A 15,035-nucleotide genomic window follows, 5' to 3' on the forward strand; every position below is an offset into this window, starting at 1 on the left:
GCAATTCATTTGAATGCAATGATTTTTGTAAGAATATGAAGATAAATTGCACAGAGCAACCAGGAAGGTGTGTAGAGGAGAGGCAATGGAGTCAAGATGACAGACAGCATCCAGACCCCTCCCCTTTCATATGCGGATCATGATGCAATCAAAAAAGAGGCAGCACTTCAATTACGTAGTTACAAATAACATTTGAAATTTTTGACTTAATCCTCCCGCAGACCTCCTTGAGACCCCAGTCTTAATTACATTAGCACAATATTTCGAAGAGGGCTATGCTATAACTACACATACTGCAGAACTGGATTTTTAACCCCCCCTATTTTAGGAGGAGTTTCTCTCCTTTTTCCCCTTCCAAAACAAAGTGTGAAATTTAGTTTGGATTTTATTTTACAATTTTGGGTATTTCTTTCTCAATATGTTGGAAATCTTGCACCTGAAATTAAGGGACAGTACACAAGCTGAAACTCCCTAACACCAGCCAAGCAAACAACTAAAATATTATACCATCTGCATGATTGTTGCAGCATTTAAGAGAGGCTTTAGAAGAGATTTAGTAATGTGCATGATAAACTGAATTATTATGTATAGTTACTAATAATTTAGCATTAATTACCCATCACTGTGTTTCTTCTTGTTATTAATAACATCTTATAGAGTTTCTGTTTTTTAATCACTGAAGCACGGCTAACTACTTAAATTTTAAATTTAAGATCTCTATTTATTATTTAATGTTTTATATGGCATTTTTATTGAATGATTGTAAGCTGCCTAGAGTTGTTTTGGTGAGATAGGTGGCCTATAAGCTTAATAAATTTAAAAAATGAACATGGAATGGAACATCATCAAAAAAGTGATCAAAGAGCATTTTCTTGTGCATTCCAATTAAGATTTCATTTTCATTCCCAATTATAGTAAAACAGTAGACTCAAAATATGTAAAAGTACCAGGAAGTCTTCATTTTTAGATTTACCATTAAAACTGGATTCATTTCTTCCCTTTAGTATATCAGCTAGTGGATGGAATCTACTGATTAAAAATCAAAGACCTACTTTCAGTGGCAATTATGAAAAATCTCACAGTTTGATTCTATGTACATTTTCTCAGTTTTTTGCTCACTTCAAAAATATTTATGTACTTTCAATCCCAGGACAAATTCCTTCCCCATATTTATTCTAATATCTATGTCTCCAATTAAGAAAATATCATTGTTTCAATAGGACTTACTCCAGGGTAACTGCAGTTAGGAATGTTAAGTCTCAGATCTGTAGGAACAGTATGACGTTGGATGCAACAAATTAAGGTAATTGAAAAAAGCAAAAGTGTTTACCTGGCATATGATTTGGTAAACTACACTTTAGAACTGGACAAGATAACCTTTTGAAGGCCATGACATATGTTGGAGACCTGGCACAGCAACATTTTTTATCTTTTTTCCAGGGGAACTTTGATTATAATCAACCTTCACTGCCAAACACTGAGATCACATCTGTTCTACGCAGACTGTGTTTTCCAAAAAAGGTTCAGCAGTTTTACAAAACAGATTTTTCTACAAATAATAAATTGGGTTGGGGTTTGTGTCCTTTTTGGTATCAGCATCGATGTATAAACCAGCCCCTTCATTAAATGCACAAACACGATAAAGTTGATAGAGCCCAAGCTTCCTTTTAATTGGAATGACATCTCTGAATAATGTGAGAAAACTATTGCATTTCCTCACAAGAGGCCATTTTGGAAGCAGATTTGAAATGGGCGAGTGGTTTTCAAGGAGAAGGAGTGATTTGCAGTTGTATTCTTCTCTTTCCACCCTTGTTTCCCTCCAAGTAACCATCAAATCTGTCTCTATCACTTTGGACTTTTATATGTGTGCTTGTTAGAGCTTATAAACCTGAAGGTGAGGAAAACAGATGAAATAAAATTATAATAGAAAAACACAGTTGGAAGGGACCTTGGAGGTCTTCTAGTCTATACCAATCCTATACCATGTCAGACAAGTGGCGGTCCAGTCTCTTCTGAAAAGTCTCCAGTGATGGAGCAGCCACAACTTCTGAAGACAAGCCATTCCACTGGTTAATTGTTAAATAGATCTATATTTTATTAGGACACTGAGATTCAGTAATGGAAGACACATCTACAGTATAAGAAGAGATATAGAATCATTTTTGTAATGCACATCTAGGTCTTTAATGCATGTTAAGTTCTTATTCTTGTAGCCAAAGTCTATAATAAAAATCTAATATAAGAAGCTCTCTTTATTCTTAACATAAACTGAAGATTTTTATTGTAATCCTTAAGAAGATAGGAGAGGTAGAATGGTAAAACTTATTTTTACATGATATTTTTCCTTTTCCTCATATTCACAATCATTCTTAAGCTAATCTAGGTGAGCAAAACTTGGCCATAGCCTCCTGTTGACCTTGATGTTTTATCAAACATTTCACTCAGAACATCATGGTCTAAGTCCAGGCATTGAACCTCAAACATCATATACAGTATAACCTCCAGACAAAGGTTGAGATAAAATGTCACTAAGAAAACTTGCCTTCATTTGCCTTCATTTTTGAACAGCTATGATTTGCTTTCACTATCATTCAGCTAGAATTTGTATTATCAACTTCCCCTTTAAAAAGGAGCCTGCTTGTCAAATAAATTTAAGAAAAACCATCTGCTTTGAGGAATTCTCACTATGAAATGGTGGGAATATATGAACTTTTCCCACAAATTGGCATTTCTCTGCTTCTCCACAGAAGGAAATAACTGTCTTTCCAGACTCTCCTTGGTCTCTACTGAATCTTTGTAGAGAGGTTAATTCTAGTCCAAGGATAAGAAACCTACCAAAATGAAAGGAAATATTTTAATTCTCTCATGTAGTTTGCAAAAATAAAACAAAAGCCTCTTTTGCTGATCACAGTTCTTTTCTATGACATGCTTGCCACAATGCTTGCCTGTTACTACTAAAAGGTCTTTCAAAATGCATCTGCTGCTTTCATTTTAGGAACTGAAGCGTACAGGATTGTCTTGCTCTTTAGCCCCTTTACATGCCTGACAACAGCATGTATTTCCCGACAGCTGTATTTCTCTATCGGCTAGCCTTTGAAATCAGTTCTCAAAGGTGTATAAGACTTCTATTATTCTATTCTTTTCCTTAAGCACCCCTGCATCTAAGGAAGATCCTTCTTTCCCTGGCTGCTTGTTTGTTGGAGGACATGTTCATTCTGGATCTTCTCAATTTGTAAGCTTCAATCCTAAGTGCTCTGCTTAAGCAAAGTAATGCAAGGAGGCAGCCCTAAGGAACACACAGCCCTAATGAAACATGAATCTACACTGAATGAGGATACAGAGAATATATTTTTCCATGCTCTGTGTTGCTAAGATGCTCTTTGTTAGCTCAAGGACACAGGTGACTCTTCTGGGTCATTCTTCCTCTGTTCAGTACGCAGTCATCTTAGCCTGCAGGACTCAGCCTTCTTTTGGGATTGGAAGCCTTTCACATGGCTGTTTTCTAAGGGTTCTACAAGGACAATCTAACCAGTTAGTAGTTAACTCAAGAAATAAAATACCTTTTCTCAAAAGCAAGGATGAAACCTAAGACTTTATCACAGTAATTTTTTTAAAATGTAACCTTCTTTTATCTCTCCCTCCAGGGCACAATGATTATATTTGTCCGGCGACAAACCAATGTACAATAGATAAAAACCGACGCAAAAGTTGCCAGGCCTGCCGGCTCCGGAAATGTTACGAAGTAGGGATGATGAAATGTGGTAAGTTCTTTGCTCCTTTGGGCATTTTCTCTTATAGGGTTTCTCATATAAAATGATGCTTGAATTCCAAAGCAGATGCACACTGTCATTCAGAACCTCAGTTATCCATGTGTAAATTCCATTAATGTCAGTAGTAGGTGGACCTGAAGTTTTGTTTGGTTACTGAAGCTCAGATTCATCCTACTTCGAATAAGAGAAATAACTTGGTGACGAACTCATCCTAGCAAAATTTTATCAATACTTTAAGCTACTGTACTAACTTCCCAATTAGAACAACTTCCCCAACTTCTTTCCTCCAGATGTGTGAGATTCCAGGTTCCAGAATTGCCTGAGAATGTAGCTGTTCACCATTTAGACAGGAAGTTCTAATTGCAACAAAACATCTAGGAAAATATTAAGTGAGATTAGGCTATGACAGAGGCATGAATTCTTCCATAAACTTGTTTCCTGTGAGACTTTAAAGAAGCTAATTGAAGATGATACTGAGTTTCAAATTCTTATGATTTCTTCTCTGCTGTTTTTCAACAAGTCCATTCAGAAATATGCAATAATATTGCAATAATCTATGGGTTGAGTGTCCCTTTTTGAGCTATTTGAATTCGTGTAAGTACCCAACTGACATGAATTTACTGTGATATTGCTTTTTGCCTTCTGCCCACATGAAGAACCACTTGTCCCTTGGAGATAACTGACTGTGCAGACTTAAAAGGACTCCTTGATTTGTCAACTATCAATAAATTGTGTTATTCCTGCTAGTATTTTTGCCTAGATTGTGGCTTGGGCACATTTTTATTACTGTACTGAATTAACATCTAAGTGAAGTTTGTAGAGAGTGAATGGTAATTTATGATCTGTGAAATTTTTAACTGATGTAATAAGCCTGATTTGATACACATCTTACCTTAGCTGCTGACTTTTTCAGAGACTTGTAATGTGCACATGAGGCATGTAATGAAGCAATACTTTTCTTACTTTCTGATCTCTATTTTATGTTCTGGTTCTGTGAAGCCTCTGAAAACAGTTTACAGTATTAACTTCATAGTTCCATGATTACTAAGAAAATTTAGTGAAAAATTCAGTCCGAGAAAAAAAAATCAATGAAAAAGGTTTAGCTTAGCAATGCATGTAAATACAGGTGCCAATAAAAGTTACAAAACAAAAAGAAACATATCAACAGTACCCCCAAAACAATACACTTAATCCAGGGTCCTGATGATTTTCATTTGAAATTATGGCATCTACCATATAGCATGGATTTCATTTCTACTTTCCCATTAGAACAGTAGTGGCCTAACACACAAGCTTCATCTCCAAACATCCAACAATACTTCTGCATCAATGAGCATTTTATTGCTGAGCATTAAGGACTGCTACAGAGAGTTTTAAAGCATACCAGCATTAAATGATTAGGCCCATTAATAAAGCACTACTATAGGTCTGCTTGTCAACAATTTTGATTAAATGTATTTACAGCTGTTTCTTCCAGGATTTGTAGAGACAGCCATGCTTCCCAGGTGTTGGTAGTGGAGTCTGCATATACAGTATTTTCGGGGAATTGACGCTTCTACATTTTCTGTATCCAAGCTAAATCTTTGTAGGGAATAGAGTCTTTAAATAGTTTCTAGGAAGCACTTCCCCAACTGTTTTAGTAATAGTATGTTGTTCCTATCCTGTCCTATATTTTTCTCCAGAAGCTACTTGATACTGTCACAGATGACCTGGCACAATAATGAAGTTGCCAATATATAAATGTGTACAGAATGTACGTACTTAGGAACTATGAGTTCCTTGGCTGGTGGAGAGGAGGAGCATATCCCAAGGATTCCTCCCTAAAGCAATAAGATTGGGCATGTTGTATCTTTCCAGAATATGCATGTAGATAGTATAACTTTTAAATGATTTTTAAAAATATGGTTGCTTCTTTTCCTTGCAATTGTGAATTATGTTTTATGATTACATTCTGGTCAGGGCATCAATAGCAGCCAATGATCTGCTATTACTTAACACAAAAAGTTTGTGTGAAAACCCAATTTTGAAATATTGAAAAATGTATAAATAGATATTTGGAACGATAATAAAGTGATGAAGAACTTAAGTGATGAATGACAAGGCATTTTCCAATGCTTATTCTTTAGTTAATAGACAAACAAACAAACAAACAATCCAAGCACAAGTAACCGAGCCGAGGTGGCGCAGTGGTTAAATGCAGCACTGCAGGCTACTTCAGCTGACTGCAGTTCTGCAGTTCGGCTGTTCAAATCTCACCGGCTCAGGGTTGACTCAGCCTTCCAAGGTGGGTAAAATGAGGACCCGGATTGTTGTTGGGGGCAATATGCTGACTCTGTAAACCGCTTAGAGAGGGCTGAAAGCCCTATGAAGCGGTATATAAGTCTAACTGCTATTGCTATTGCTAACCAAGCCAAGGGTACAATAAATTTGCATAATTTTCATTTTGTTTAATTACTCTATTAACTACTATATTCACCAGCCAGAGGTGGGTTGCTCCCGGTTTGCCCAGTAGTGGCGGCAGCAGGAGGCTCCACCCACCTGCCCAGACGTTTCTTGCAAAACCCTGGTAGGTTTTGAAGAATAAGTATTAAATTAATATACCTAAACTCAGATCAAAACAGTTCTTGATACTTTATTTTATTAATCTCTCAAGTTTTAAATATTCTGGTTGTAATATGCATTTTTGATCATACAGTATACATTCATTCATTTCTATTTTATTTATATACTGTATGTCTACAATAAATCATTTGAGAGAGAAGGTTTGTATTTTTTCAAAATACAAGAATGGTTTCCTAACCTTCCGAGTAAGATTAAAAGTTAAATATTATTAACATTGTGCACTGCAGATGAATTTTTCAATCTTTTAATTTGTTTTCCATGAAGAAAACAGCGACTTACTTATTAGGAGTCTTGCCTATAAGTTCAACCATTATCTCTTGATTCTGGGAGAGGAAAATGGAATATACATACATACATACATACATACATACATACATACATACATACAAATAAAAGCTAAATTATCTCATCTTAACCATGCAGATTATTTACAGGACAACTGTACAGTAGTACGTAAGCTTTAATTTCAGGTTCTTTAGATAAAAATAAGCATATCTCAACAGCAGAAGGGACCAAATGCTCACCCTGATCACTTAAAAGGAAAACCTTCTATTGTTCAACATGCATCTGTTAATTTAAAATAAATCAGCATTAACAATACACTGAGCTGGGGTGTGAAGTAAGAACTATTTTCTGCCCTCACAATTATGAAGGTAAGAATCTCATACTTATTCAACATGGTTTGGTTAGGTGACATTACACTTTCAATCAAAACAATACAGGAATTCACCAACCCATATGTGACATTTATGACTGTGTATTTAGCCAATGGCTGAGCATTGATCATTGTTGAACAAATATAAAGTGAGTGATTTACCAAGAAGAAAATTATATTGAATAAGTTTAAAATTTCACTGTTCATTCTGAGATCTTGCAAATTATAGAGATATCAAATTTTCCATAGTCAACCAAAGTAAACTATAAATAACCAAATAGAAGCTCTACAACACTGTGCAGTTCCTTTTGGGAAAACATGAATCATAATAAAACTGAGAAATAACAGTACCTGCATGAGATGGAAGATGGAGAGAAAGTTGAAAGTTGGATATTAGCTCAACTGATGTGTTAGAATACAATTTCTATCATCCTCAGCTGGCCCACGTGGAGAAGGCTGATCTCTGCACAATTTCAATTCTTCCAGCATATGAAATTGGAATGATGAAATTTATGATGACCAAGTCATGAAATTACTGTGCAATGTTATCCAAGCTTTACTATCAGCTTAAATGTTATCTTTATCTAGTTAAATGTTAAGTATAAAACAGGAAAACTTTCATAGTTTTAATTTTAACTTCTGTGGACCTCACTCCATATTTAAGAGGTCCCTAAGGGTGGTTTGTGTGTGTGTATGTGTGTGTGTGTGTGTGAGTGAGAGGGGGGGAGGGAGGGAGGGAGGGAGGGAGGGAGGGAGGGAGGGAGGGAGAGAGAGAGAGAGAGAGAGAGAGAGAGAGAGAGAGAGAGAGAGAGAGAGAGAGAGAGAGAGAATGTGCCAGTGTGCCTGTCATCCTTGTCACATTTTGATTTTCTTGTTTTCTTTGTTCAAAATTTTCTTGGACAAATAAATAAATAAAATAAAAAGGAGGTACCCTTCTTTAGAGAAAAGGCTAGATATGAATACAAGTATTAGGATTGTTGAGGGAACAAGAAACTTGTTCATCTTTGAATTACATATCTCCTCTGACTTAAGAAGGTGATCCTCTTCTATTTGCAAAAATGTAGAACACAATGTTGTCCCAAAGTGAATTAGGAAGTGGACAATTAGGAGATAGACAGATAAGAGAGGCTAGACATGTAAGGGGGACTAGACTCTTGATAATCTGCAAGATCCCATACTTTGGATCAGGTTTCCCAGCCTTGGAAATTTTAAGACATGTGGACTTCAGCTACCAGAATTCTCCAGCAGTTTTACTGTCTGCAATTGGTGCCTATTTGCTTATTCTTTATTTATTATTCTTTATTAAATTTATTTTCTGTCCATCTCAACATGAAGTAACTCTTATATTGTATTTTTCTTGCATGTTTATACCTAAAAGTAATATTTTTTTTAAAAGTGGTGTTCATTAATCCATCTGAAAATATAGCTCTGTAATATGTCCCTAGAACTTCTCACTGCTTTTTTCTCGTCAGTAATAAGGAAAAAAATAATATAATAGTCTGAGAACCTATGATCAAATATTTAAACAGAAAATGGTATGAATAATTTTAGATTTGAGAACAGGCGAAACAGGACCAGTGATTGCTTCCATTGAAGCTTTAATAGATCTAATGCACAGTATTCTTTTAAGGCTTAATAGTTGCAAATCACCAATATGCCCTGTACTGGCTGAAATTATCCTTACGCTCTTGAAAATGGAAATTGGCTGTGGAATGCTAGCGTGCCAAAGGACTGTGGCAGAAGGTCCATGGTTCTGCCAATGACAGTGGCTTGAGCGTTGTGTGAAAAATGGCAAATGGGACTGGCACAAAAATATTATCGCTTTCAAAAGGGAAATGAGAAGCTTAGTTACTTTCTTTGATAAATCCTTGTCTGTGTTTCTGCAAAGGTAATGAGCCAAACTGGTTATGGATCTCAGTCTGAAACCCTTGAGCCTTTTGTGGTGGTGGTGAGACTGTCTAAAATTTAATATGGAGCAAAGGATTTATTGTTTTTAAGTAGTCAGTTATTTGTTTTCTCCAGAAATATACTGGTGGGAGCTTGTTAAATTTTTGCGGCTTACCTGAGTCTTGTTAGAAAAAAAAAACCCTCAACAATCTAATGTTGTGATCGTGAAACATAATTTAATGTTGTGATCGTGAATGATAGTGAGACAATTTGGAGAGGGGCACTGGGGAAGAATCTTCTCACAGGACCTAGTTCCATTTTTCCAGAAAGTGAGAAGGACAATGCAGGATACAGGTTAAGTTCACATATCTTGCTGCATAACCATAATGTGCAGAAGTGGGTTGCTCCTAGTTCGGCCTGGATTGGATGAACCGGTAGTGGCAGTGGCAGGAGGCTCCACCCACCTGCCTGGACGCAAGCACACATGTGAGCATGAGCGAACCGGTAACGCTGGGATTTGCAACCCACCTCTGATAATGTGATTCATTTGGTTTTGTCTTCCATAAATGAATGCAGTCGTTGTAGTTTGGAACCATGCTTTCTGATTGAGTAAGATATAGCCACTCAGTCAAGTGGGCTTTATTCAGTAAACATAGTTAAGCAAACTTGATTTTGCATAATGGAAGAAATCAATCATCAACCAACTCTGCATTGCTGTCTCTAAGGTTTGGGAGATGACTTTGCTCATAGATCTGAATTATATTCTATCAACAGCTAAAATGATTATATGTTCCGGCGGTTAATGCTTGAATCAGTGGACGTATTAAGAGCACCAGAATTATACATGCTTTGATTATGTGTTTTCAGTCCTATGGCCCCTTGTGTAGGGGGTGTAAAGTTACTACCAGGAATCCTTCTGTTGATATAAATGCAGTAATAAATTGCAATGTCTGCTCCAAAATGGACGATAGAGCGGGCTATCATCTAAAGTACATATGTTTTTATTGGGGTAAATTCTGTGATTTGGTTTTGTATTGAGAATAGTTTGGGGAAAATAATAAGGAAGTAGTTTCATCTTGAGAACTTTTGTCACACTGGTGCATTCCTGAAAATTAAAAGTGGGACAATAATCCACAATTTTGAATATGGGTAGGAGAGGAACAAAATCAATACAAAGAAAAGAAAATAAACCCAGTGCCTCAGATTCAAGAATAAGGTATAAGGAAGAGACAATACATTTATTTAGAGGTCTTGAGAAACTGAGGCACACATCCTATCAAATCTGTCCTCCCAGAAACTCCGGGTGTTTTTTGCCCACAACTTGTCTTACTTTTTTCAATGCTGGCTGGGTGCTCCTTTTGCATCGTTGGAAGGGCTGAGAGGATGCACAGTCCCAGCACTTCAGTTGCTGAATCTCTTTTGTCAACTTTCTGATATTGACACCAGAATGAGCTGGGATGGGCAGAACCATTTATTCAGGAAGAGAGGAGGTACTTCCTCTTTTTTTGCCTATATAATATCCATTTTCAAGGCATCTAGATTAGGTAGAGAAAAGCTGTGGGGAGATGGAAAGTTGCTTTAATTTGAGATGGATGTGTGCTTGTTTCTCCGCTAGGTTTAAGAATCATTTTAAATCCAAATAAGTCTTTTTTTAGTTTTATTGTTGGACTGGGATTATTTCTTTTTCTTCCTGTCAATTTGCTTTCCTCCCCATTTTCACTCTTTACACAGTTTTCAACTGCCTCCCCCAATCTTGTGCTATTAGTATTTGAGAAACTTCACTTTTCATAATTAATCTCCATTGAGTATAATCAGGATTAGCCAGCTGGTTTCATATGGAAGGCAACATTTGCAGAAGCCTGGATTAAATAAAATACAATAAAAGGACCCCAAGAATCATTCACCTACTAGGACAGTGGAAAAGACACACCAGTAATTTGGTGAAATCATTTCTGGTGCTCACTCTGCACAACGCAATGTGTGTTTCTGTTTTATTTTATTGATGAAGATGGCAATACAGTATGCGCAAATGAACTAGGCACTGATTTCTTATATATGTTAGTATCTACATGTGTAGGTATGTGTCCATTTCTTCATCATGACTGCATTTCATTGTTAAAAATGAAATTTGACTCTCAAAATGGCAGGAATATTATTTAATACACATCATGGTTTGGCAGCATATTATATTCCAGAGGAAAATAGTTTCAGTTCTATGAATTATTTAATAAGCAACCAATTTATACATACTGCCAAAGGTTTTCTTTTTTTGCATGTTGTCATCATGTGAATGTTTCAACCACAACTTTCTTTAGCTAAATAAATACTACCTAGGTTTAGAATTTATGAAAAGAAAAAATAATTCCAGCGAACCAACAGTCTGTAGAGATTCTCAGTTATCCAGGTCATGGTTTCCCCATAGGTGCTTTTTCAGGAGGCAACTGGACTTCCTTGTTTTTTTCTTTTGAGGATGTTTTGCTTCTCAACCAAGAAGCTTCTTCAGCTCTGACAGGATAGTGGGAAATGGACAGATTTATATCCCTTGCAGACAGCTAGCAATCTGCAAAAGAAAAAACAAGAAAGTCCAATTTCCTCCTGAAAAAAACACCTTTGGGACAGAGAACCAACAGTGTTTTTAAAAAAAATCTTATATTTTGATTATATACATGAAAAAGAGATTAATAAAATTGCTAGTCATTAATATCTTTTGGTGAGTGTGAATTAGGGTTTGGACTGAAGGTGATATATTTGTCTATTGCAGCTCTTAGGATCTTACTAATTTTCATTTTCAGTTTAAAAGAGGTATTATTCTGGATATTATTGTTCTAGAAGGAAGTCTGAAGCTAATAATTATGGGACATGTGTTTTGTTTATGTTCCAGAAAGAGAAGGAATATGGGCTGAGGTATGCAAACATCTATAAGAAGTGTCATCTTTGTCATGATGGTGACAGTGCATAGTGGGCAAACCATTCTTCTGAATTCTGTTTTCATGAATTTGTATGCAAACCAGACTGCAGAACTGTGTGGAAATTTGCCTTTCCCCCAATATTATTTTATATTTTTCAAGTAAAAAAAACTGATACACAAGTGGAAGTATTAGAGAACAGTTTACAGAAAAATCCCTGTGAATTTCCTCAACACGCACATATTGATCTGGATATGGAATGAAATTAATTCAAGGCTGGAACAAGAAAAATAAAAATTGGCAAATTCCTCCATTCTCAGAAACACAGTGTTCTCGGTTTCTAAGTAGATAAGATTTCAGTAATGGTGTGCTTGATTGGTATTTCTGAGTAATAATTTCTGCATTATTCTTTCTATTTGAGGGTGTGCGGTTTCCTAGGTTTTCTGTTGGATTTGGACTAAGAGACTCCCCCCCCCCCGGCTTTGTAAAATTTAAAATGGCAAGGTATGATGAAAGAGAAAAGAACATTTAAACAATCTGGAGAATCATACACAATAGCCTTTGCCAAACTGATACCCTCAAGAAGCATCAGACGATAATTTCCTTAATATCTGGATACTATGGTCTATGCTGTCTGGAATAGCTAAGGACTGTAAACCAGTACTGCAGGAGAGGCCCAGTACTGGGAAAAGACTAAAATATAAAGAAGCATGTTGGCTGTCCAGAATCACCATTAAATCCAAATTGTGGCCCAGCATCCCAATTGATCCCCCTGTAACTGGGAATGGGCAGATGTTCCCTCCTGTCTCTGTCATCTCTTAGCAAATAAAGGTCAACTCTGCTACCTCTGCTCTAGTTGGCAGAGGGGATAAGAATGTTGGGGTCAGCATGGCTCAGGTTGTTTTTTGCATTTCAGAAGTTAAGCTGATCCCTTGGGTCAGACTGTACAAGTTCCACATTTACATTTACTTTTGGGCAGAAAAGCTTTGTACACATTTAGCATGAAGTTAACATACTGAAACTAGTTTTATTTCATAATTGTGGAATATATTATTTGGTGTAACCATTACACCAAACTGGCTCATACATCCATATATATGGTTAAGGCATCGACTGGGAGGTGGTGAGTTCTAGACCTGCCTTAGGCATGGAAATAGACAGGTGGCTTTATGCCAATCACTTCCCCTCAGCCCCAGGAAAGAGACAAGAGCAACAGCACACAGAATAGCTATAGCACATAGACTTATATACTGCTTCATAGTGCTTTACAGCACTCTCTAAGCAGTTTACAGAGTCAGAATATTGCCCTCAACAATCTGAATCTTGATTTTACTGGCCTTGGAATGATGGAAGACTGAGTCAACCTTGAGCCGGTCAGGATTGAACTCCTAGCAGCAAGCAGAGTCAAGCTGCAATACTGCATTCTACACACTGTGCCATCACGGCTCTTAATAACAAGCGATGTTCCCAAAACCTTGCCACAAAAACTGACATAAAGACACTTGCAGGGATTAGTCTGGGCAGTCGTTGGGGGTCAAAAACTGACACAAAGGCACGCACAAAATAAGTTTATGTGACTATATCTATTCTGTGTTCTTTCCTCTTTATACTTTGTTCCAGTCAGATTACTGATACAAGACATATGCATGTGCTATGTACAAGCCATTCTCTTACAAACATATGCATACCCAGAGCCATTCAAAAGTTCACCTCCTTATCCTGACACAGATTTCCTTGAAGATGCAACCTGACACAGTCTACTAGGTATTCTATGGCTGTGTGTTCACATAGAATTTGGGGAAATGAGATCAATTTGACAAGTCTTGGCAACTTTTGACTGGTATGGAAACATTGCTTCTTGTCCAGTCCATAAGGATTCTCTAGCAGGGCCATTTTTCTAGAAAGAGTCTAGTTATTTCAAACTAGGATCTTCATGTATCTTTCCTACTTCATTAGTTGATTTGAATCACAGACTGATCCAAGTCAACTTGGATCAACTTTGCAGTAGGAGTAGCTTTCTTTCCTCCAATGCTTGTCTGAGGAGTAAATCAGCAAAGCAATTATTGTTCTGCTTACAGAAATATTTATACTTTATACATTCCTGAGTCCCGATTGTCTTTTGAAGAGAGTAGCACATGCTCCTCCACGTGCAGAAGAGAAATAGTGGCCAGGGAGGGTATTTAAACTTACTTTTAGTAGCAGTTCTAAGTGCTGTGATAGATAGTTGCAGGGCAGAAGATGGTGGACCATAGGCAAGTGATGGATAGAAGCATAGACTATGATGCTCGTATTTCTCTGCCTTTAAAACTGCCTTTCCTATCTTTTCCAGTGTGCACAGCAGCAACCATGTCCCTAACTGTGAATCTTAAAAATGTAGGGCTGTTGTGTTTGAAATTCCCCTTCAGCTTCCATTTAATACCCTCACCCACAGCTGACTTTCGACCATCATCTGACGGCTGTGACCAGGGGGGCATTTGCCCAGGTTCGCCTGGTGCGCCAGTTGCGACCCTACCTGAACCGGGAGGCTCTCACAACAGTCACTCGGGCCCTTGTGACCTCTAGGCTGGAATACTGCAATGTGCTCTACATGGGGCTGCCCTTGAAGAGCATCCGGCAACTTCAGCTAGTCCAGAACGCAGCCGTGCGAGTGATTGTGGGTGCACCTCGGTTCACCCACATAACACCTATCCTCCGCGAGCTGTGCTGGCTACCTGTTGATCTCCGGGTGCGCTTCAAGGTGCTACTTGTCACTCATAAAGCCCTTCATGGTAGTGGGTCTGCGTACTTGAGAGACCGCCTCCTGCCAATTACCTCCCTGCGACCAATTAGATCACATAGATTAGGCCTCCTCCGAGTTCCATCTGCCAGTCAGTGCCGACTGGCAACTACAAGGAGGAGAGCCTTCTCAGTAGTAGCTCCGACCCTTTGGAACGATCTCCCCGTGGAGATTCGTACTCTCACCACCGTCCAGACCTTCCGCACAGCCCTCAAGACCTGGCTAGCCCATCAGGCCTGGGGACAAAGATAATTGCCCCCACCCGAATGATGAATGAATGTTGCTTAATATTTTACTTCATGTATTGTATGTGTTATTGTTTGTATATCCCTTCCCCTTATTTTATGTAAGCCGTCCTGAGTCCCCTCAGGGAAAAGGGCGGCCTATAAGTATTAATAAATACCTAAAATACCTAAAAT

At 37.6% G+C, this 15,035-nt stretch overlaps 1 protein-coding gene across 1 annotated transcript in view; it reads left to right on the forward strand.

The window, feature by feature from the left end:
- Window positions 1-15,035, forward strand: part of ESR2 (estrogen receptor 2) — a 69,711-nt gene that overhangs the window by 28,015 nt on the left and 26,661 nt on the right. The window contains exon 5 of the mRNA XM_087727370.1: window positions 3,645-3,761. Within this exon, the coding sequence (XP_087583496.1) occupies window positions 3,645-3,761 (117 nt within the window). The remainder of the gene's footprint in view (window positions 1-3,644; window positions 3,762-15,035) is intronic.

This window comes from Thamnophis sirtalis, unplaced genomic scaffold (assembly GCF_051295495.1).
Source record: "Thamnophis sirtalis isolate CommonGarterSnake01/CBP01778 unplaced genomic scaffold, rThaSir2_p1.2 scaffold_1, whole genome shotgun sequence".
Taxonomy (NCBI): Eukaryota; Metazoa; Chordata; class Lepidosauria; order Squamata; family Natricidae; genus Thamnophis; species Thamnophis sirtalis.